General features: G+C 40.8%; 1 protein-coding gene across 1 annotated transcript in view; it reads right to left on the bottom strand.

The window, feature by feature from the left end:
* The window catches only part of DLEC1 (DLEC1 cilia and flagella associated protein), a 2,498,134-nt gene that overhangs the window by 936,004 nt on the left and 1,539,161 nt on the right, over positions 1–22,969 (bottom strand). Inside the window, exon 26 of the mRNA XM_044067561.1 lies at positions 11,621–11,772. Within this exon, the coding sequence (XP_043923496.1) occupies positions 11,621–11,772 (152 nt within the window). The remainder of the gene's footprint in view (positions 1–11,620; positions 11,773–22,969) is intronic.

Raw genomic sequence — 22,969 nt, 5'->3', positions numbered from 1 at the left:
CCGGGGTAAACCTACGATCTCCCATCCACTCATCAAGATTCCTTTTGAAGAGAGTCAATGAGGGACTCTGCCTAACCTGGACTGGGATTTTATTCCAGAGTGAAGGGAGCCTCTGGGTTATGAATCTGTCCCTCCAGCATGTCCTATTTATTTCAGTGCTGAGGTTTAAGTCTCTCGAGCACGTAGCTCAATGGGATTTGGATTTTCTGAGGTGCAGCATGTCCATTAATTCCGGGTTGGACATGGCTTTATACGTCAGGCACAGATCGCCTCTGAGCAGGCGGTATGCCACTGAGTAGAGCTGGAGTTTCTTTAACCGGGCAGCATACGGCATCTGTTCGAGCCCCTTGATCCTCTTGGTGAGGTACTTTTGGGGTCTTTCCAGTTGCTGCAGGTGTCTGGTAAGGTACATCCCAAAAGGGGCATTGTACTCAATTATGGGCCTGATGAGGGATGAGTAAAGAGGCACAATGACCTCCCCTGATCTAGATGTGAATCCCTTCATGATTAGGTGGGCTATATAAAATGTTTTTCATACCACTTTGGCCACGTGGTTGTCAAATGAGAGATTGCTATCAACTTGGGTCCCCAGGTCCCTAATTACTTCTTCTGTACTTAATGGATTACCACCTATGTGGTAATTTGTGGGCACTTTGTTTTTGCCAAAGGGGATGACTATACACTTTTTGGTGTTTAGCTTGAGGCCATGGCTCTGGCACCAGTTGTCTGTTTCTATAAGGCCCTTTTGGAGGATGCTTTTGTCAGCTGGAGAGTCTATTATGGCGCCCAGTTTGCAGTCATCTGCGAACTTGGTCAGCCACAGTCCTTCCATGTTGGCCTGTACCTCCGAGAAATATATACCGAACAAGAGAGGTCCCAAGACTGAGCCTTGTGGGACGCCACTTGTAACTGGTTTGGAGTCTGACATGGCTCCAGCTATTCTAACCATGTGGGTTCTGTCCTTGAGCCAGTTTGCAACCCATCTAGTGACATAGGGGTTTATATTTAAGCTGGTGAGTTTATCTATAATGCCCGAGTGGGGTATTGTATCGAAGGCTTTTGCGAGGTCCAGGTAGTCTGTGTGGACCACCTTCCCCTTGTCAATGGCCTTGGTGACTGTTTCAAAGAAATCGACCAGGTTTAAGAGGCAGGATCTGCCCTTAACAAAGCCGAACTGGGTAGGATCCAGTGTCTGTAGGTCCCCAATATCTTTATTTATAAGGTCCATGATGATCCTTTCCATAGCTTTGCAGACCAAGCTAGTGAGACTTATGGGGCGATAGTTTCCAGGATCCGTTGAGGCACCACCTTTGTGGAGAGGGACCATTGTTGCTGTACGCCACTCTTTGGGTACATATCCTGTAGTAAGGCTGAGATTGAACAGTAGTTTTAGGTTTGGGTTTAGCTCTTCTTGGAGTTCATGTAGGACGCAGCCCGGGACACCGTCTGGTCCCACTGATGCTGTGTTTCTTGCTTTGGAGAGGGCAGCTCTTACCTGAGCATCTGAGATGTCAGGGGGGCAGCACTCTGCTGGGATAGATATTAGCCCTTTTGGTGGGGAGTTTGCGCTGAACCTGTCAGCTAGGTTGTTGGCAATGTCTGTGGGTTCGGTGTATTTTTTGTCATTTTGGACTAATTTTGAGCATATCTGGGAATTCCCACCCAGGTTCCTAACATAACTAAAGAAAGCCTTGTGATTATCCTTAGTGTCCTGTGCAATTTTTCTCTCAAAGCTGGCCTTAGACGATTTTATGAGTGCCCGTAGTTTTTTGCTAATACTGATCAGAGATGCCTTCCCTTTTTGGGATTTTGCTCTGTCATGTAGTAGCTTCCTCCTTCTATTGTATAGTTTGTTTATGGCTGGGGTCCACCAGACAGGACGTCTGCCTTTGGAGGATTGGGTCTTGGTTTTATTTGGGATTGCATGATCCATGCATTCCTGAAGGTGTTCATAGAATGCGTTTATAAAGGATTTTGTGGTCTGGGCCGTATTTTCCACAGGCCCGGGGGCTTTGAAGGATTCCACCTTGGTTTTGAGGAGTGTGAAATTTGCTTTAGAGAAGTTTTTCACTGTGGTTTTCTGGGCATGGGGTGGGGTCGGGATGTGAATATCCAGTGAGATTAGTTTATGGTCTGATCTTACCAGTGAGGGATACACTTCTGATCTGGAGCATAGAGTCCCCATGTTGGTGATGATCAGGTCCAGTATGTTTTCCCCTCTTGTGGGAGTGGTAACAAGTTGTTCCATAGCATTTGAGTTTATAAATTCTAGGAACCTTTGGGCTAGGGTGTTGGAGCTAGAGTAATGCTCCCAGTCTATGGTCTATCTCTTTCTTCTTTTTAGAAATTAGTAAGATGGTCATACATAAACATCCTAATACTACTGGGCCTAAGTGATTTCATTTTTATGATGTAAACACCATTTCCCAATGCATTTGTTCTCTTGGATAGTGGATGAATGCATGTTCCATTTTTGCTTCAGTCTGAGAGACAGCACATAATCTTTGAAACTTAACCTTACACATATTTCATTTGTCCTTTTATCTGTAATTTGTCTAACATCAATCTCCAAAGAAAATCTTGTATTTCTAGTTCTGTCCTAAACCTATTACACCTTTGTTGTATTTTACATGTACACAGTTCTTGAACTTTTCCTATGGTATGTCACAAAAATATTTATCCATTACAGATTCATACCATAATATTCTAGGCAAATCACCCATTTTTATTAGTTTCCAGCTTCTTCTTTTTTCTTCATATTCTTGCCACACATACTCATGGATTCAGAAACAGCCCCATTGCTTGCTGTAAGAGCGGTGGTAAAAAGGGGCTGTTCACACAGTGCAGGAATTTATGATTCAGGGACACATTAGAGTTCTTTATCTGCTAATCTGCAAGTCACTAAATTGCCATTAACTACCATGAGTGCAAAACAGCAGCATTTTCATATGATAGTTAACACTGTCAGTTCATGCATCTTGTTGACACAGGTACATCCTCCTTCACTCTCTCACCCACATACACACAGTAAAACAAGGGCACACACACACATGCATGATGCGTACACACACACACACACACACACACACACACACACACACACACACACACACACACACACACACACACACACACACACACACACACACACACACTACCTGTCTGCTAAATTCTCTGGCACTTATCTGTACCAGGATTGATGAAAGTTTTTGGTCATGTTGATTAGTACAAGTAGCCAGGAGCAGCGATGTTAACTTCTGGAGCCAGGTGATTCTCTGAATCCCTCAGCTGCATAAATGGCTTAGCACATGCAGTTTCAGAGGAGACCACATAATTAATTAGCATATAACTCTACCTCTGAATACCTCATCAGCATTTAGCACAGCAACACAGGAACAGCCTGCCTGGCTGCTGTACATCTTTGTGCTGCAACAACATAACAGGGATGAGAGTCAGAAATGCTTACCAGGTGTATGCCTCATGGCAACCTTTCTAAATCAAGCCTATACGTTTGTATCATTCTCCTCTTACAATGAAGCAAATGTTCCAAAAGTGCTTATATATTCCCACAAAATGTTTACAATCAGATCATGTTCTTTATTTTTTATATCTAAATGTAAAGAATAAGATATACTATAGGATTACTCAGTCCCAGTCTACCTTTTTTACAGTATAAATAAATATTTCTTTTCAAGGGATTTAATTGACTTCCCACACAAGTTCATAAAACACTGCTAGCACCATTTTTTTGTTCACATTAGGAAATGGAAATTTGCTACTGAAGTAACCCAGTTTTCCAAGAGTCATTGAATGTAAAATATATATTTTCTTATGAAAAAATAATTTTAAAAACTAACCATTTTATAAAGTACTACCTTAATAATATTGTTCCATTGTTTCAGATACTCTAATCTATTTCCAAAGGTAATTCCTAAGATTTTTATTTTACCTTGAATAAAAGGGATTTTCAAATGTTCAGGAACTTCACCATATCTATAACATTTTTGGAAATTAAAAAATAATCCTACAGAATTAAATTGATACTCTATAACTCTAAAGATGACCAATAATCAATTATTTGACATGAGTATTAAACTGAAATCATTCATATATTAGAGACATAAAGGTATAAATACACCAGGCACAATTTCTATTCATGGTTCATTATATTTAGCTGTATATTCCTCCAAAGGCAAAGATAATGATTCCAAAAAAGAGTCTGCTTAAGTGACACCCTTATTTTATTCCTTTTTTTACCAGGATGTTTTCTCAAACTAGCTATTTTCTAATGATTCTATGCAAGAATTTGTATATATATATATATATATCAAATTTCTTAGTTTAGGACTATCATTATAACTCTACATAACACATCCCACAGTACATCACAAACAATACTATTATACACTTTCCTATTATCACAGGTCAACAATACTGCAGTTTAATGAGTCAGTCATAGGGTTATAAGTTCATAGATACTTACCTGGCTATTGATCTGTAATAATTATATGAAGCCTAGCCTTACATTCCCATGCTAGGTTTTAGCACCTAAATTTTACATAAAAATAACCCTGGGGTGAACAAAACAAGAATATACTGGGACATTTACTTGTTGCCTCTATCCACAAGGGACATGGGTGCTAAACAAGGGGTGAATTTGTGGTTTCCCATCCATACTCTATATAACTTGTTATTTGTAATGTTTTACAAACATATATATATATATATATATATATATATATATATATATATATATATATTGGTCCCTTTCAGTAGATCGAATTTTTAAATGTTTGAAGATGATGTTGAGACTATAACCTCAAACATTTAAAAGTCCGAATGGAATGGTAAGTTTTCCCATTTCCACAATATAGTGCGATCTCGGAGTTGGTATATTTAAGTAAGGGGGGTCGTGCGGGGTACAGCAGTTTAATTTTGTTTTTTTTTTTGTTTTGTTTTTTTTTCTTTTTTTACTTCAGTGTTCGAACTATTACAAGTTCGAGCATTTGGTCTCGGCCATACTTGGTTCGAACTTGTAATATGTTCAATCTACTGAAGCAGATCTAGAAGATCATTCCTCTCTCTCTTTCTCTCATCCTTCTTATATATAATCCTAATAATGCCTTCATAAATGTCATCTTCCAGAGAACCTTCATGCAACCATGCATTTAATGGTTAAAAAACTTTCCTTTTGTGAAATCCATATCTTTATAGAAAGAATACAGAATACCATCAGGAGCTGGTGAAGAATCTTTTGGTACCTGTGCTAAAGTACAACTTAAATTGTCAAATATAATATCTTTATGTAACATCTCATATTCTCCCTCTAATAGCGTATTTACTGACAGTTTCAGTTTAGAGACAGGGTATGAGTTGTACATATTCCTCAATAAATATTCCTATAGTTTTCATAATATTATGAGTCAATTTCAGATTCCATTTTCTGTCTTTATAATATGCATCAAGTGATTTTCTTTCTTAGCAAATTTACTACAGATAAGTGAAATTTTGTTTAAATTTCTTTTTATAACTTATCTTTGTGTATAAATGAATTCATCAATTCTGTCCTTATTTAAAAGATATAGCAGTCTCTCAAATGTATCAATTCCAAAATAATCTGATGAGTATAAAGACTACTTATAAGATTTCTATGTATGTATGCATGCTCTTTTTTCCTGTTGCAGTACAGCTCACTCTACTTCATAAACATTTTTATATACATAATCCACCATAAAGTTCAAGATTCCTAGCAGGAAGGCTTAGTAAGGCAGTTTCTACAATAAATCATTTTCTAATTTCCATATGTCTGTTTCTGATACAGAACCATGTAGTTATTTAATACCTTTTCCTTTAGTAAGATAAAGTGCTGTAAGTTTTTTTTCAAATAAAAGAGCAACATAGTCAGTAAAAGGAAAGTCTATGGTATTATAACTGTTCAATGTTAAATCTGCTGTATATGGAAAACAATCCATTTTGTTTAATTGATTTTCACACAAAAAAAATCCCAAAATAACCAAAAATTAAACAGTTCAATCCTCAAGAAAGTACAGTTGTGTAAGTAAACTTATGGCAGCAGAAGTTTGAATGATCACTGCTGCTTGAGCTTGGATACAACCGTTGGCAAGCTTTCAAAGCTTTCAGGGCACCTTCCACATGTCCAAACCTTTGGTCAGCTTTGAACTGAGCTGACTAGAAAGTCAGGTTTAGGCAACAAGCCCTTCGGTTTTCTACCCCAGAAGAGTGCTCTTCTGGTCTTTTGAGGATTGATGGTTGGCTAATGCTTTTCCAGTGCTGGGCAGATAAGTTTCCTCCAGGATAAAAATTTCCACCTTACTTTTTTTTTGATATATGCTTTTTCTTTTCCATGAACAGGAATATACCTGAATGTTTCTCCACCCTTTCCACTAATATCCAGGGTCATTCTTAGAATGAATCCTGAAAGATCATTGTGATGATGCCCTTCTGGCCCAGGCATCAGTGGTTCTGACTTCTTTTGACAATGGTCAGGAGCAGTTACCACAAGCTTCCCCGTGGACCAGATCTACTCACACAAAAGCAGGCGTGTTTTATAGTCTGACCTGAAAAAAACTACAACTGACTGCCTGGATGATAGAATTGTAATACTTTTTAGGCACATTTTCTGAGGACATGCAGCAGGTGTTAAAGGAGGCAACAAAACATGCTACTAAAAAAGCATACATTAGTAAACAGAAAAGGTTTTCTGTTTGGTGCCCAGAAAAGAACCAGAACTCATTCAAGGCTAGTGTTTCTTAGGTTTCACATTATTTGTGAAGGTTACTAACCTCTGGTCTGTCTTACTCTTCAATGAAGGTTCATTTGCAAGCCATTTTAACCTGTCTGCATATGGATCCCCGCTTTCAATGTAATCTCAAGTAAACATCTTTTTAAAAGGAGTGTTGCATATGATGCCTACTGGAAAACAGGTGGTTCCTCCTTGTGATTTTAACTTTGTGTTAAAAAAATCTTTTCCCCTATCTGAATCAGCTCATCAGGCTGACTTGAGGTTCTTAATATGGAAAACAGTGTTACTAATCGCTCTGACCTCTGCAAGAAGAGTATCTGAGCTACATGATTTTATAGTGAGTCAGTCTTACCTCATGTTCCATAAAGATAGGGTTTCCTTGAGAACTAATCCTTCATTTATGCTCAAAGTTGTATCTGAGTTTGTCTTAAGCAAAGTTATCCATCTCCCTGTCTTCTTTCCAGAAAGGAAAAATAAGTAAGATAGGATACTTCATACCTTTCATGTCCAGATCGTTCTAGGTATTGTTTTATTCCAGATGAACACATGCGCCATAAGACTTACCACCCATTGCTCCAGAATATTAATTGATGTAGAAGAAAGATACAAACAAAAAGGAATGCCTTACATGTGTGTGTGGGCATGTGAAAAATTCTGAATGATATTCACTGAGACTACAGAGTTTTCATCTCCAGACTGATCAAAAATCCCTGGTACCACAAATGAATTTTTATGATTTGGACAATGTACTGACATACCAGAAGTTGTTTATGAGACTGAGACATTTTAATAATGCCAGTGCAGTCTGTGTACCTGAAAAGCAATTAATTGTGGTGACATGTTATCAAGAAATCCTGTATCAGATTGATCACAATCTGATACTGAAGGAGTCATTGCTAAAGCTCTGTAGGATATTACAGCAAATCAACCATTGCCAACTAAAATGCTGAAAAGACTAACGCCACCAAACAGGAAAATGAGATACATATGGTCATTATACATGTTGACAAATGGATGGCCAAACAAGGGCAGTTAGCCTAGTACTATCTATGAACCATTGAACCAAACCTCTGGGTACAGACAAAATATCTGACATATAAATGCTGTACTATCAGAGCACATATGAATGACCACAATGGTTTGCAACTGTATCAAGGCAAAATTGTTGCAACTTCTTCACAATATGCCAAAGTGGTTAAACAAATACATGAATGACAGACATCATAGCCTGTGCTGGTGTGATGAAATTGCAAGAAAGTCAGTATAGTGGACTAATATCAACATGGACAATGAAAAGCTTGTGTCACCATGCTAGTTCTGCATAATACATGAACCATTAGGTGGACATAATAATTTCTACCAACTCTGTTATCACAAGGTCCTTGTAAGAAAACAGCTGCAGATATATGTGAATTTGAAAGAAAAATGTACACTGTAACAGTGAACTATTACTCTTGATATAAATAAATTCTACTCTTCCCACTAACTATTCAAAAAATTATTGGCAGGTACAAGACAATTTTTGCCAGATATGGTGTGTCAGCTGAATTAGTTATAGATAATGGTACACATTTCATAAACTGAGTTCCAGCAATTTGGTGAGGTTTATGGTTTAATACATACTATGTCAAGTCTTCACTACTGACTATAACCACTGATAGATTTACTAAATGGAGCTGCCAAGATAGCTATATAAATTGCCAAAAAGATTATTTACCATCTTGATCCTCACAAAGCTCTTATTTCTTGCCACATTACTCCAAACAGTGTATTCCCTACACAGCTGATGCTTGGTAGATAAATCAAGACTACTACACCTATGCTAGAATCCAAACTGAGACCAAAAGAAAATATGCTCACAAACACTTCTTTGACAAGTGAAATACCACTCAAGTTATACCTGCTATTCAACCAGGCCAACCAGAGTGACAAAAGCTAGAGAAGGAAAGAGAATGGGAACAGCTGGCATTACAATACAAAAGTGGATGAACCATAGTACCACATGGTACAAACAGGTGATGCTGTCATTGTAAGATGCAACTGGGGACATATTGAGGCCACTCCTGAGGATTCTCACCCAGAAAGTTGCATATCAGAAAGCCATACTCAGATGTTTCAACCAAGGAAGGTGAGCTCTTTAGTTTACTGAAGTATGTAAATTCCCTCAAATGTACTATCACAACCAGCTACCTGTGATAGAGGTGGAAGTTCTGAATCTGAGATATGTCATAAGACTACCCAGAGTGCCTCAAAGCCTAATTTCACTGTGCCAAATCCTTTGCAGACAGATCTATCTGGAGACATTAGAAAAGCCTCTGAATCTTTTAGCTTGTTGTCTGACCCTCTTTCTTTCACAGGTTATATGCCAGTGTGAATGACTAGTCAAGTCTGTGAGGCTTGTTTGCCAGAATGACAGAGTGCAACTACATTTGTGGGCAGGTCAGTAAGTGATTCATTTTATCTACATATTGCATGACTTCATCAAAAAAAATGCTGTGTAAAATGTTTACAAAGTTTAAAATCCTTTCCTGAAGTCACTGCATTGTATTCAAGAATGTTAAGTATGTGCATCAGACAATGCATGATCGCACAGAAGCATTTAGAGTGAGCTTTTCTCTCTGTTCTACTGGGGGGGGGGGGTGATACCATGACAGAAGCTTTCCAATTTATATAAATATATATGTACATGTAAATGTGCTTGCATCCTTAAGACTGCTGGATAGTCATGATGCATATAACCATTCAGGTCAATTAACAAGAAGAAGAAGCTGTGAAGGTAACCACTCTGAGGACATTGCAGGTTTGCTTGGAATTAAAGCGGCATCATAACTTTACAATTTTGAGTCTTGTGCCTGTACCAAAGGGTCTATATTATATCCTCGAACGCTTAAAAAAGCGAACGCTGATTGATCAAACTTATTTTCCCGAAACTGCAAAATATCGAAGCAGCAGAAACTCAAATTTTTTCCTAGGGAAAGAATTCGGTTGTCCGTTTCTGTTGCTTCGGTATTTTCAGTGTTATGGTGTAAAGTTACCGGTCGGATTCAGGTAAGTGTGCGATTCTGTGGATGTGAGTGTTAGGGTGATTTAGGTGAGTTAGGGTTAGGGCTCGGGTTAGATGTGTGTGCGATTGAGTGGACATGAGGGTTAGGGCAGATTTAAGTGAGTTAGGGTTAGGGAGTGGGTGAGGTGAGTGTGCGATAGTGACGGACCTTAGGGTTAGGGTTTGGGTTAAGGTAAGTGGGTAGTTAGTGGTGTGTGCATAGTTTAGTGTAGGGTTAGGTATCAGATTTTAGGTGTATGTGTGTGGATCTCTGTTTGTTTGGTGTGCTTGTGTTGTGTGTATGTGTTTTGGATCAGCGATTTTTTTCCCTGGGAAAAAAAATCGCTGATCTGACAGTTTGAGATTGTAAGCTTTCGTTTAAATTAGGTCGATCAATTAGCGTTCGCTTTTTTAAGCGTTCGATGATATAATATAGACCCATACCAAATACCTTGGGGTGATGGAATGACAGCAGGAGAATGCTTTTATTATGATTATATGGTAGCATGATTACATTTTACATTAGCTGTCTTGGTATGATTATTCATGCCTCAACTAAATGAAATACAATTAGTCGCAGTAAAGCAAAATGGAAATTAGCTAGACATACCTAATGTAAGCTTAGAAATGGGTTTTACAATTGTCATCCACTTTATTCTGTTCCCTAACACCACAGTAGCTGATAGACATGGGCCAGGATTCAAAACCACTGCAGCACAAATTGCTCTGCACCAGTGATCTGATTTCCACTGCAGTGCTATGTACTGAGTTATTGTCATCTAAATTCTCTAAAGGGAAACATCTTATTACCTGGAGAATTTATATTTCTATGAACCAAAATAGACAGCAGAGCACCTATCATTTGTGCTATAGTAACAATACTAAGTGGAAGACACACATAGGTACTGATCATCCCATTCCGCACGTGCGCGTGCACGCACGCACACACACACGCACGCACGTACGCATACGCACGCACACACGCATGCACGCACACACACACACAAATATATAATTACATTCACATACAGAGCTACTTAATATGCACTGGCTATCTGTACAGTGAGAAGCAGTTCTGGTTCACATTGTACAGCTTTCCACTATTGCAAGGCACAGGTGCATAGTAAAAAAAGCTGTGCGAATTAACGCCTTTACCCAGGCTCACACCTGCATAATTCTGATGTTGATTAATTCTGAACTACACAAGTCACGTACCCATAACTGGGCTGCAACCCAGGAAGGTCCTTTACATTATATTTCTCTTTATTTTTGAGAGTAGCATTTCAGAAATGTTCACCTTATTGGTCAACAAAGGTATGGAATCTGAGGTTGACAATGGCTTAGCAATAACTACCTAACTGTCCATTATAGGTGGGTTAATGTGGAAATGTTTGTCCTTAGTAGAGGACAAACTTCACTCTGGTAAGTTTTGCCAAGGATTTCTGCACCAATATTGTGCAGAGTTATCTATTTAGCCGAAGCAATTTTTTGGTTTGCCTTGCACAGAGCAAGTAGTAATCCATTTATTAGTTTTAGCCTCCTGTTAGTTTAAAAGATCAGGAAAGTAATTTAAATTGTTAGTTAATATAGTGTAGATTGTTTCTCACTTTGCATAAGATTACAAATTAAAATGTTATTGTGCTCTTAAGCTTTATCCATGGTATGCTGATTCTGTATACATTTTACATATAACTTTTATTTGATTACTGACACAGTTAACAAATAAATTAAATGAATAGCCACTCAGAAAAATGCAATATAGATGTTTTCTACAGTATAATTGAAAGTGGTTTAAAAGCAGTATATATACATACCTTACAAATCAGGTGATCACTGTATTCACCCCACATATTATTATATGCTGTCATTTCTATAACTTGCTCCTGGAATGCGGACAGAGTTCCAGAGGATGTTTGAATGCAGAAAGTTGCACCTTTTCCATGGGAAAGTAATAATAGCTCACGGTCTGCATATGTAAAGTAAGACACAATCAACAAAAGGACGCCAATTGTTTTTTTGCAATTTTTGCATGAAGTAAAATAAAAAATACAGACAGACGTTTCCAAACATAAGTGCACTAAACCTTACCACAGTCAGCACAGAAAGAGAACACTGCATAAACAATATCTTAATGAGCAAGAGCCAATTTACATCACCGAATAAAAAAGTGCAATTAAGGTTCTCAGTAAATTTTAATATTTAATTTTAATTAATATTTTCACTTCTGAATTCTCTCCATATTTTAGGGAGATGCATTTCAGAAATGTTTAGATAGGGTAATATGCGTCTACTGTATATTATTGAAACTAAACTTACTGCTGTATTACCTCCTGACCACATTATCCTGCCATACTGTTTGACTGTTGCATAAAATTACAAAAAGAACAGAGTTACAAATACATTTTTTTTGGGGGGTGCCCTCCGCCCTCCCACAACACCCTAATTGAGCTTCTACACATACTACCTTTCAAGTTACATGAACTTGAAGTGAAAAGGAAATACATTTATCCCTTTTCTCCATGATAGTACAACATTGTTGGTAGAATATTTAGAGATTAGAGGTGCACCCCTACCAAGAAAATATGTGCTAGGGGTGTGGCCAAGATGGTGAGCAGTTGACAGCACTGTTTTTAGTTCTGCTTCATTTTAACAGCTCTGACAGGATTTTTACTAAAAAAAAAAACTCAAAGTTTCAAAACTTGATGGATTAATAATTGAACATCTGCTGAAAGATTTACTACAAAAATTAAGTTTGAAACTCTTTTAATTGCCTTTTCCTTTCAAGAAAACTAGAAATAAATAATGGGTTCAAAATGAGCCACTCTAAGCCCAGTGTACATAGGCACCAGAAGCTGTTGAAGACTGGGGGGGGGGTGAGAGGGGCAGTTAGTGATCTAAAAAGGGCACTTTTTATAACTATTTACTACCACAACATAAGTTCACTTAAGACCTTTTAAGCTTAGCCAATTTCCCTTTCGGTGCTTGAATTAACATTTCCTGATTGGTCTTACCTATCCCATGACTGATAATTGTACATTAGCCCTACTGAGAATAACTGTGATCTACCATAGATAATTTGAGGGGACACATGTAAGGGATGCAGCATTTAGGAACTGCCTCTATCTATTAGTGGCATGAGGGGCAATCCTGGAGTACATTTTCTATTACCCATCCTTAGATCTAAGTTGCATTTGAATATGGACAGGGATGAGCTTTATTTTACTTGAATGGATAGTCTGTAACCCCCTGCCACTCCAGCAGCAGCCCCAGGGGCGGCTCGTGGCATTGGACTGCTGGACTGCAGCCCCCTCAGTTGTTTTTGGTCTTGTCTATGTTTTAATTTAATCATTAAATTAAAAAAAAAAAAAAAAGAAATCTCTTTTTTTACTTTAAATTTCGAGTCCGCGACTCGAAAGTATGCGCATGCGCATTGCGCACCTTACCCGCGCCGGCCGCGCGGTTGTAAACAGCTTCTTTTCTTTTTTTTTTTTTTGTTTTCTTTGCAGCCCGGAGGAGCACATAAGGCATCATTGTGATGCCCAGAAGTCTATGCGGCAGCGGTTCCAAACCGCATAGACTTGGAAGGGGCTCGGACTGCGACGTCCGCAGGCACGTCAGTCATGACGTGCCTGCTTTGCTAAAGCCTAAATGCTGCTGATTGGTTGTCGCTCTCTTCCCGGGCTTTATGAGCTGGGAAGAGAGTGAGAATCAGTCAGTTTAGTTTAGGATCCGATTCTTTTTTTGGCAAAATTAGTTGTGATCATCATTGTATTTTTTTTTTTTTCATTTCTATGGATTATCGGGTTATCGTTTACTTTGGAGTGAAGAAGATAGAAGAAGAAAGAAAGTGCAGGGTGTGTGCTGCAGAATTAAGTAAGTAAATTAAATAGGGACTCTCTTACTTGGTTAAACCAAACACAATATATGTTTCCACAAATTGTTGTCAAACTTCCATTGCATTTTATGCCACTAAATGTGAGCATTTGTATTTTAAAAATACAACTCTCCAAAAGTATGTGTATTTCAGAAATTGAGTGTGTATTTGTGCACAGTAATATACGTGAGTTTCAAGATCTGATGTGGGTCGTCTTATGTGGTAAACTGTTACTGTTTTAGTGGGCCATCCACGACAAGCTGATAATCTCAATATATGCTGTTGAATATCTAATACAGAAGGCTTTTCTAGATTGCTCACTGCAAAGTGAAAAATGACTGTGTAATTAAATGTATTTTTCCTTAACCTCGCAGAGGTGGCATTAATGTTGGCTGAATGTAGGCATGGGTATAATACTGTCATGATCTCCATTTACAATCTATTAATGTATGCATCTGTTTTATGCATAATGTAGTCACCAATAACTAAGATGTTTTTGAGGATGCTAGATCAGTGTCTCTGACTTGATTGAGTTTCTAGATATTTTGCTGTTATGGACAAGCTCTACTTCATGTTATGATGATTGTGGGTATGTGATTTAATGTGGAAGGTCTGTGTGAAATGTTGTCTGCATGTGGTTTCAGCTTGATTGAGTTTATGACATCTTCAGAGTTTCTGCAGCTATATTCTTCAAAGTGTCTTTGTATATAAGGCTATATATTAAATGTTACTAGGGTCATGTTGGTCCTGAGAGTGTAGCCTCCATTTTCTGAATATACTAACTTAAACCTCTGAAAGATAGTTAAATTATTTTTATTTAATAAGAATTACATTTTCTCTGATAATTAGACAGTCATCTATCAAGTTTTTGAGAATTATACTGTGTAGTATGTTCATGGGTATTTTCAAATATGAATCAACTTTGTCAAAACACTTCTAAATATTTACATTTCATACCATGTTTAACCAAATTATGTGTGATTTAATTATTTATTTATTTATTTAATGTTATTTATTTATTTATTTTTGTTTACTGGAGTAAAGCACTGACAAAGAAAGATCAATTTCAGGATCAGCCTGGGTTACTAACAAAGCAGTAATAGCAAGCTGAGTACAAATAAAATATGTATTGTTAAACAAAAAATAGAAGTTATGTTCTTACCATAACGTTCCATGTTAGTTGTCTTCTTCTCGCCTTCTTCTTGCTGGATGGGTTCGGAGCCGACCTCGGCTCCGACTCGGCCACTCTAAAAGCTCGAGAGTTGGTTCCACCGGCTCGAGGCTCCCCTTATATCCCACAATGCTAGGCGAGAGTTACCTCAGATCTCGTTTGTAAGCTAACCCCAGCTTATAATAGTAACAGAATAACTGTAAAACAGAATCCACCTCTAACAACAGGAAGAAAGAAGGGTGACCTATATCCTGAACCAGGAAATATGCATAATAGCATATGTCTAAGAAAGAGGTGGTAGAAAGAGAGGTCACAATCAGAACTCCTCTAGGTCTGTCCAGGCCAGTGGGAAGGAGGGTGGGCAAAGAAGAAGGCGAGAAGAAGACAACTAACATGGAACGTTATGGTAAGAACATAACTTCTATATGTTAAGTTGTCTATCTCGCCTTCATTCTTGCTGGATGGGACCGCGTCCCTAGCACCTTGTCCCGGGTGGCCTAACGGAACAGACTCCTGAGAACAGTGGAACCAAAGTTAGCTCTATGCCTAGAAGCTAAATCCAACTTATAATGAGAAATGAAAGTGTGAGGAGTAGCCCAAGTAGCCGCTGCACAAATGGTGTCGATAGGCAGTCTGTCTTGGAAGGCTAAAGAAGTAGCCAAAGCTCTGGTGGAATGAGCCTTAGGTTTATCAGGCAGCTTTTGATGTCTAATTTCATATACAAGGGAAATCAAAGATGTTAGCCATCTGGATAATGATACCTTTGAAACTGAAAGTCCCTTTCTGCTCTCCGCATAGGAGACAAACAGCTGATCAGATTTTCTGAACTGTTTAGTTCTATCCAAGTAGTACCTCAATTGACGGTGAACATCCAGGCAGTGTAATTTTTGTTCAGACCTATTGGAATATTCTGGAAAAAGACCGGTAGATCAATGCTTTGATTCAGATTTGACGTCGAGACCACTTTAGGCAAAAAGGACGGGTTAGTTCGTAAGGATACTCTGTCCTTATGAAACAAAAGATAAGGAGGATGACAGCTGAGTGCTTGAAGCTCTGAAACTCTTCTAGCTGATGTAATAGCTACCAGAAAAAGAGTTTTCCATGATAATAATTTTAAAGAACAGGAGACTGCAGGTTCGAAAGGCGCAAGAATCAAAGAAGCAAGAACTAAATTTAGGTCCCAAGGAGAAGGAGGATTTCTTATAGGAGGTCTGAGAAGAAAAACTCCTTTCAAAAAGGCTTTGCAGAGCTTGTGGGACATTAGGGCAGATTCAGAAATACCCACATGAAAGTTAGAAATAGCTGCCAATTGAACTTTAAGTGTAGAGGAGATGAACCTGCATGGAAGAGTTCAGCTAGAAAATCGAGGACTAGTTGGATGGAAGCAGTGAAAGGATCTATGTCCTTTCCTTGAGCCCAATATGTGAAGCGTTTCCACTTACTCAAATAAATCTTTCGAGTGGAAGATTTATGGGAAGCTATCAAAATATCTCTAACAGAGTGAGATAATTGAGGAAGCCTGGCTAAGGTTGGAACTGGAGGAACCAAGCAGTGAGGTTCAGAGAGGGAGGGAGCGATGAAACTGACCCGACTGATGGATCAAAAGATCTGGAACTAGGTCCAGATTCCACGGTCGCTCCAAAAGAAAACGATGTACAAAGGGGAACCACACTTGTCGAGGCCAGTAAGGAGCAATGAGGATCAATGAGGCCTTCTGAGCGATAGCTTTCTGTATTACTTGAGAGATCAGTGGGAAAGGAGGAAATGCATACAGAAGTCCCGGGCCAAACTTGGACTAGAGCGTCTCTGCTGGGTTGGCCTGGTAAAGGGAATAGAGTGAAATATTCTCTGCACTTGCTGTTTTGGGGAGTAGCAAAAAGATCGCAGCAAGGCTGACCCCACTTGAGAAAAATTTCTCTCACTACAGAGTCTTTCAGAGACCACTCGTGAGGCATGAGTATGGCTCTGCTCAACTTGTCCGCAATTTGATTGGACTTCCCGGGGATGTGCGTTGCTATCAAAAACCGCTGAGAAGAAATCGCCCATTGCCACAGTCTGAGTGCTTCTCGACACAGGGGGTATGATCTGGTTCCGCCTTGTTTGTTGATGTACCACACTACAGACATATTGTCTGTCTGGATTGCAATCGTTCCCAAGGGAAGAGAGTCTTGAAGGGCTTGCAACGCTAAAAGCACTGCTCTCATCTCCAGAACATTTATGTGCAAGTGGCATTCGTTTGGTTGCCATGTGCCCTGGACCGTCCTGCCCTGATAATGCCCCCACCCGATCAGGGAGGCATCCGTTGTCAGAGTAGCAACCGGAGGAGGTGGAACAAAGGGTCTTCCGACAAGAGCTGAGGGAAGACATCCACCACATGAGATGCTTTTGCACGCTTGCGTGATCATAATGGTGTGAGACATTGGAAGTTCCTGGTATGACCATTGAGTAAAGAGCATCCATTGAAGGATCCGCATGTGGTATCTGGCTAATGGAAGCAGAGGTATGGCGCTGCCATAATTCCCAACACCTTTAGAACTAACCTGGCTTTGATTCTGTTGTTGTTGAAAAGGAGTGATACCAATTTGTGAATGTCTGTTATTCTCTGATGTGTTAGTCTTGCAGACATGTTTATTGTATCTAGATTTGCGCCTATGTAGGTAATAGTACGACAAGGCGACAAAACAGACTTTTCACAATTTATTGAAATACCCAGCTTTTGACAAACGCGAAAAGTGTAATCTCTGGCCATCAGAAGGAGATGCTTGGTGGGAGCTGTGAGGAGCCAGTCGTCCAAATATGGAAACACCTGGAATCCTTGTCGTCTCAGGTGAGAAGCTACCACTGCCATGCATTTGGTAAACACCGGGGCAGTGGTGAGACCAAAGGGCAGGGCCCTGAACTGAAAATGACTGGTTCCCAGCCTGAAGCGGAGGAATCTTCTGGAGCGTCTGTTCATCTTTATGTGATAGTACGCATCCCGAAGGTCTATAGAGCACATCCAGTTTCCTTTGCCCAAAAGGGAAGGATGGATTGCAGCGTGACCATCCGAAATCTTGTTTTCTTGACTGATTTGTTCAAGACACTGAGATCCAAAATTGGTCTCCAGTCCCCTGTTTTCTTTGGAACTAAAAGAACCTTGAGTAGATTCCGGATCCTTGCTGGTCTGCTGGAACTGGCTGAATTGCTCTTTTGCAAGCAGTTTTGAAATCTCCAAAACTGCTAGATCCCTTTGAGCGGGTGGAACATCTGGAAGGGATTTTTTTGACTGATTTGGAAAGCGAAGAAAGGGATAGAATAGCCTTCGGAAATGATGGACTGTACCCATTTGTCTTGAGTCAGGGATAGCCAGGCTTCTGGGTACAGTGACAATCTTCCCCCGACTGCCTCCGAAGATGGGCAGTCGGGCAACACCTCAGGGATGCTGAAAGGGCTTGTCAGGGAAGACTTCCCGATTGCCCTGGTTCTGCGGACCCCCCCTGCCCCTAGGGCGACGTCTACCATTGTTATTCCCGCCTCTGCCTCTGGCGGGAAAACGACTCTGTGTGTCAGGCGAAGTCCCTTGAGATTGTTTACGGAACCACATCTTTCCACCTTTCTGGCCTTTGGGGTAAGGCCTGGAAGGAGTAGAAAAACGGACTCCGACGGCAGAAAGGGTCTTGCCATCAGTCTCGCACCTAGTCAAGGTTTCTTTCACTTGAGGACCAAAGAGGGATGATCCATCAAACGGGGAGTTCGTGAAAGACGTCTTGAAGGGGTCCGCAAAATTGCATAGCCGCATCCAGGCATGCCTACGTAAGGCCACACCTGTCCCTGCGGCTCTGCTCGCTCCATCAGCCGCGTAAGAAAGAAGGCGCATGGAGGAGTTGGTTATGGAATTAAGGGTAGCCAGCTGCGTGTTCATCTTATCTTGGAAACCCGCAGCTGTAGGGTCCTTTAACATTTCACTCGCTTCCTTGATCAAGTCCCTTTGAAGACGAGTAAAAAGGCACAGGTAGTTCAGCGAACGCATGGTAAATGTCGCTGATGAGAACATCCGCTTCCCATACCTATCCATGGACCTAGATTCCTTGTTAGGTGGATGGACAGGTACTGAAGGATCAGCTAGCTCCTTCTTAGTGGCAGCAGCTACCACCATAGCATCCACAGAAACTCCTTTTGTTAAAAACTGTTTGTCTGCTGGAGCTGTTATGAACTTGGAGGGTCTCCTGGGAGTGGGGTCCACTGAATCAGGAGCCGTCCATGCCTTCTTAGCAACCACCTGCATGAGGGGGTCGAAGGGGGGGGGGACACCCAGGAGGTGGAAGGACGAGAGCCAAACGCCTCAAGATACACAGATTCGTCCTCCGAAGGGTTGAGGGCTGGCCAATTTCCCTCTGTTTCAGGATCTCCAGAATGTCTGCAAATGAGACATCTTCAGAAGGGGAACGGGGGGAACCCTCAGAATCATCCAAATCTGTGTCTGACGTGATGGACTCAGGTGAGTCAATGTGTTTCCTCTTACACTTCCTCTTCCGAGGGGGCTCTTCTGCCAAATCAGGAGAGGCCTCGGAAGAGGATGAAATCCCCACAGGGGGTTCCTGAGGAGCTGGCTCTCTGCGGTCCGGGATGAGGGAGTGAGTCGACTTAGCCTGAGGCACCATAGAGGGAGGGGCGGACGGAGCCGACTGTGGAGTAGAGCCAGGCTCTAACACACTCCGCATGACCTCGAATGCACCCCTGTCAGGCAGAGCCAGAGGTCCCCGCTCCGAGAAGCTAAGAACCCCCCTCGGCACCGACAGTGATGGCTCCGAGGCCGATGTCGGAGCCGAACTCACCAGCGCCGAAGCACCGAGAGGGAGAGGGGGTCGGACAAGGGTCCGATGCCACTCACCCCCCCGGAGCCGACGAGGGAAGTCCGGCGCCGAGATTCTTCCAAGGAAGAAAACGGAGCCGACGACGGAGCCGAAGACAATTGTATCGGCTCCGACGCTATCACAGTCTCGGTTCCGACACGACCCGGCTCCGAGCTCAAGAGAGTCGAAGGAGGAATATGTTGATGGACCGGGGCAGGCATCGACTGATGAGTTGGGCTCTGAAGCATCTGGGCCAGTGCCTCGGACTTAAGTAGTCGACTCACTACCCTCTGAAGGTCATGATCCGACAGCCTCGATGACCTAGAGGAGTGAGATCTTTGGCTCCGTTCAGACAGCAGGGGAGATCCTGGAGCCGAATGAACGGAGCCAAGAGATGGTGACCTGGACCTCTTCCTACTTGTCGGCTCCGAAGGTCTGGTCGGAGCCGACACGGGAACTTCTACTACCTCGGCTCCGGCCGGAGCCGAGGGGGCCACAGAAACTGTGGACTGAGACTTATCGGCTCCAGCCAGAGCCGATGAAGGCAGAGGTTGAGAAACCTTAGGTCTCGGCTCAGTTGCCGGAGCCGAAGACCTAGATGCCTTAGAGGGCTTCCCTGTTGAAACAGACAGGGAATCCTCTGGCTTGAGTAAGCCTCTGAGAATCAATTTATTCTTTCTTTCCTGCAGGACCCTGGGGCTGAAGCCATGGCACACAGCACAGGAGTCCTGCAGGTGCAAAGGCCCCAGACAGTAGACACAAGAAGTGTGAGCGTCTGTCAGAGACATTTTCTGACAGCACGCATCACACTTCTTGAATCGAGACCTTTGCTTCTTTAGACATTTTTTCTTTTGAACAGGTGTACACAAACACACACACAAACACTCTAGTTACACCCTGTCAAGTTAAAATATAATAAAAACCAGTAACTAGGATTTTAAAATAAAATAAAACACACACACTCCACTAGGGAAGGAAAGGCCTGTAGGCCCAAGGGAAGAACCTAAGGTTCTTGAGGGAAAAAAACGGAAATTTTTTTAGAAGGGGATAATATTTACTCTAAACTAAGGGAATTAAGTAAATATATAAAAATTAAAGGGGTTTTGAAAGACTAATTTCAACAAGAAAAGTTACTCACCAAGAACCGGTAGAAAAACCAACCTCGAAGCTGTAGCGGCAAACGAGATCTGAGGTAACTCTTGCCTAGCATTGTGGGATATAAGGGGAGCCTCGAGCTGGTGGAACCAACTCTCGAGCTTTTAGAGTGGCCGAGTCGGAGCCGAGGTCGGCTCCGAACCCATCCAGCAAGAATGAAGGCGAGATAGACAACTTAACATCATTCATTATAAAACAGGCAAAAGCAGAATACAGAAATACAATATGTAAAGTGAAGTAGGTATAAAAGCAGTATTTTATACAACATGCTATTCTACATACACTGTGCATGAAATATACATATTAATGTATTTAATTTATTTAACATTTGTTTACCAGGAAAGTCTGACTTGGAACAAAGTCAATTTTAAGCAGAGGCCCGGGGAGAAATGCTCTAGATGCATGTCTTTGTAACGTGGGAGGAAACCACAGTGCCCAGAGAAAACCCACACAAATGCAGGGAGGATATGCAGACTCTGCACAGAAGGCACTCAAGCCAAGAATCATAAGGCTTAGGGGTTATAACTTAGAAATGTTATGTTTCAAGAAATATGGTCCGAGTATAAAACAATTGGTGGGTAAAGTGAAGAGTAAAACAAGTAAGAAAGAGTTTGAAGAGGGAAGGTATGGTGAAGGTAAAAGGTAATGGCCAGTAAGTTGGAAGAGTGTGCAGTGTAATGTGGGTTTAAAATGGAGGAACATGAATATGAATATGAATGACTGGAGGGGAAGTCAAACAGAAGAGAATAAAGGGGAAGGACTGAGTTATACAGGTTAGCCAGAGAATTTTAGTGGGTAGCCAGTAAAAAACAATAAGGAAGAATGAACATCTAAATGATATGGTCAGTGATTTATCATTTGCATGTAAGATGTTCAGAGAGGTAATGTTTCAACTGTGTTTCGAATTATTTGTAGTTTGTGTAATCTGTGTTACACTTTCTACATTTATAGCTACTTTGTAGCATGATACCAGGTCCTTCTATTAACTGAACACTTCAAAAGTACACTGGCAAAGGGGTTAAAGCTCTAAGTATTGGAATTTGCAACTAGACTAGTGCTTGTGAATATATGAATGGAAGGGTACATAAAGTTTACTAAGTTTCAGTGGCGGGCTCGTTCAACACAGAATTTCACAGTGTCTAGGCAGGGACATTTTTTTAAAGAAATGTAAGATTTTTCATGACAGAACATACAACCACTGTGAATGAATGGACTTTACTTTTTTGCCAAAATAATTGCTCAGTCCTGTAGAGATTTCAGTTGTTTCCTATGATACTAAGGTGTTTCAGATACAAAATAATGGTTTTGTGTCACCATTACTGAAAACTTCATAAATGGTTTTTGCCCTGTCATTTTAGGACGTTGCCAATTTTTATGTATTTTTTCCCACCAAACACAACTGCCCAAATAGGGACTGTCCTGTATAAGGAGGGCCAGGTGATAACCCTAGTTTATCATAATAATGAAGTGATTACATGTAAGAATAAAGAGAGGAGTGAGATGGGATTTGGCACACATTACAGGTGCCACTGGGCTTAAGACTGCAACAACATCAGGGTGTGCGAAGTGGAAAAATAAGTTTTCTTCAAACAGTCACTTCTGCCAGTCTTTCATTTATGGAACTCATATATTTACTTTCTGTCTTTCTGTGGTCATCCAAGGAGTTCATTTGGATATGCTGTGCACAACTCTCCCTCTCACTGACAATACATTGTCATTACCAAGGTCACAGACTGTATCCTTCTTTAGGGTCTGATTTTTTTTCAACTGTCTACATTTTCTCTGAGTTTGCATGACCTAAAAGATAGTTTATATTACGTTTAAGGCATAGAGACATGCCCTCGCCTTAGTCCCAAAGTACATGGGCCAGTGTTTTTGTTTGTTGTGACTTTTAGGTAAGTGTTCAAACCAATGTGTGTATGTAACAATGTGTGCTGTGTTGACTATTCAGCATGTGCCATACTGACTGAGCATTTATTTCATGTAAATAAGTATGTGAAGCATTGATCCCATTGCACCATAGCCACCCCGTCTTGTTGGCCACACCCCATCTTGTTGGCCACACCCATCTTGTTGGCCACACCCCGTCTTGTTGGCCACACCCATCCAGCTGTCTCCTGCAGCCCCCCTT

This window comes from Protopterus annectens, chromosome 3.part1 (genome assembly GCF_019279795.1).
Source record: "Protopterus annectens isolate FY-2018-M chromosome 3.part1, PAN1.0, whole genome shotgun sequence".
NCBI lineage: Eukaryota > Metazoa > Chordata > Ceratodontiformes > Protopteridae > Protopterus > Protopterus annectens.
This window is presented reverse-complemented; position numbering and strand designations above follow the sequence as displayed.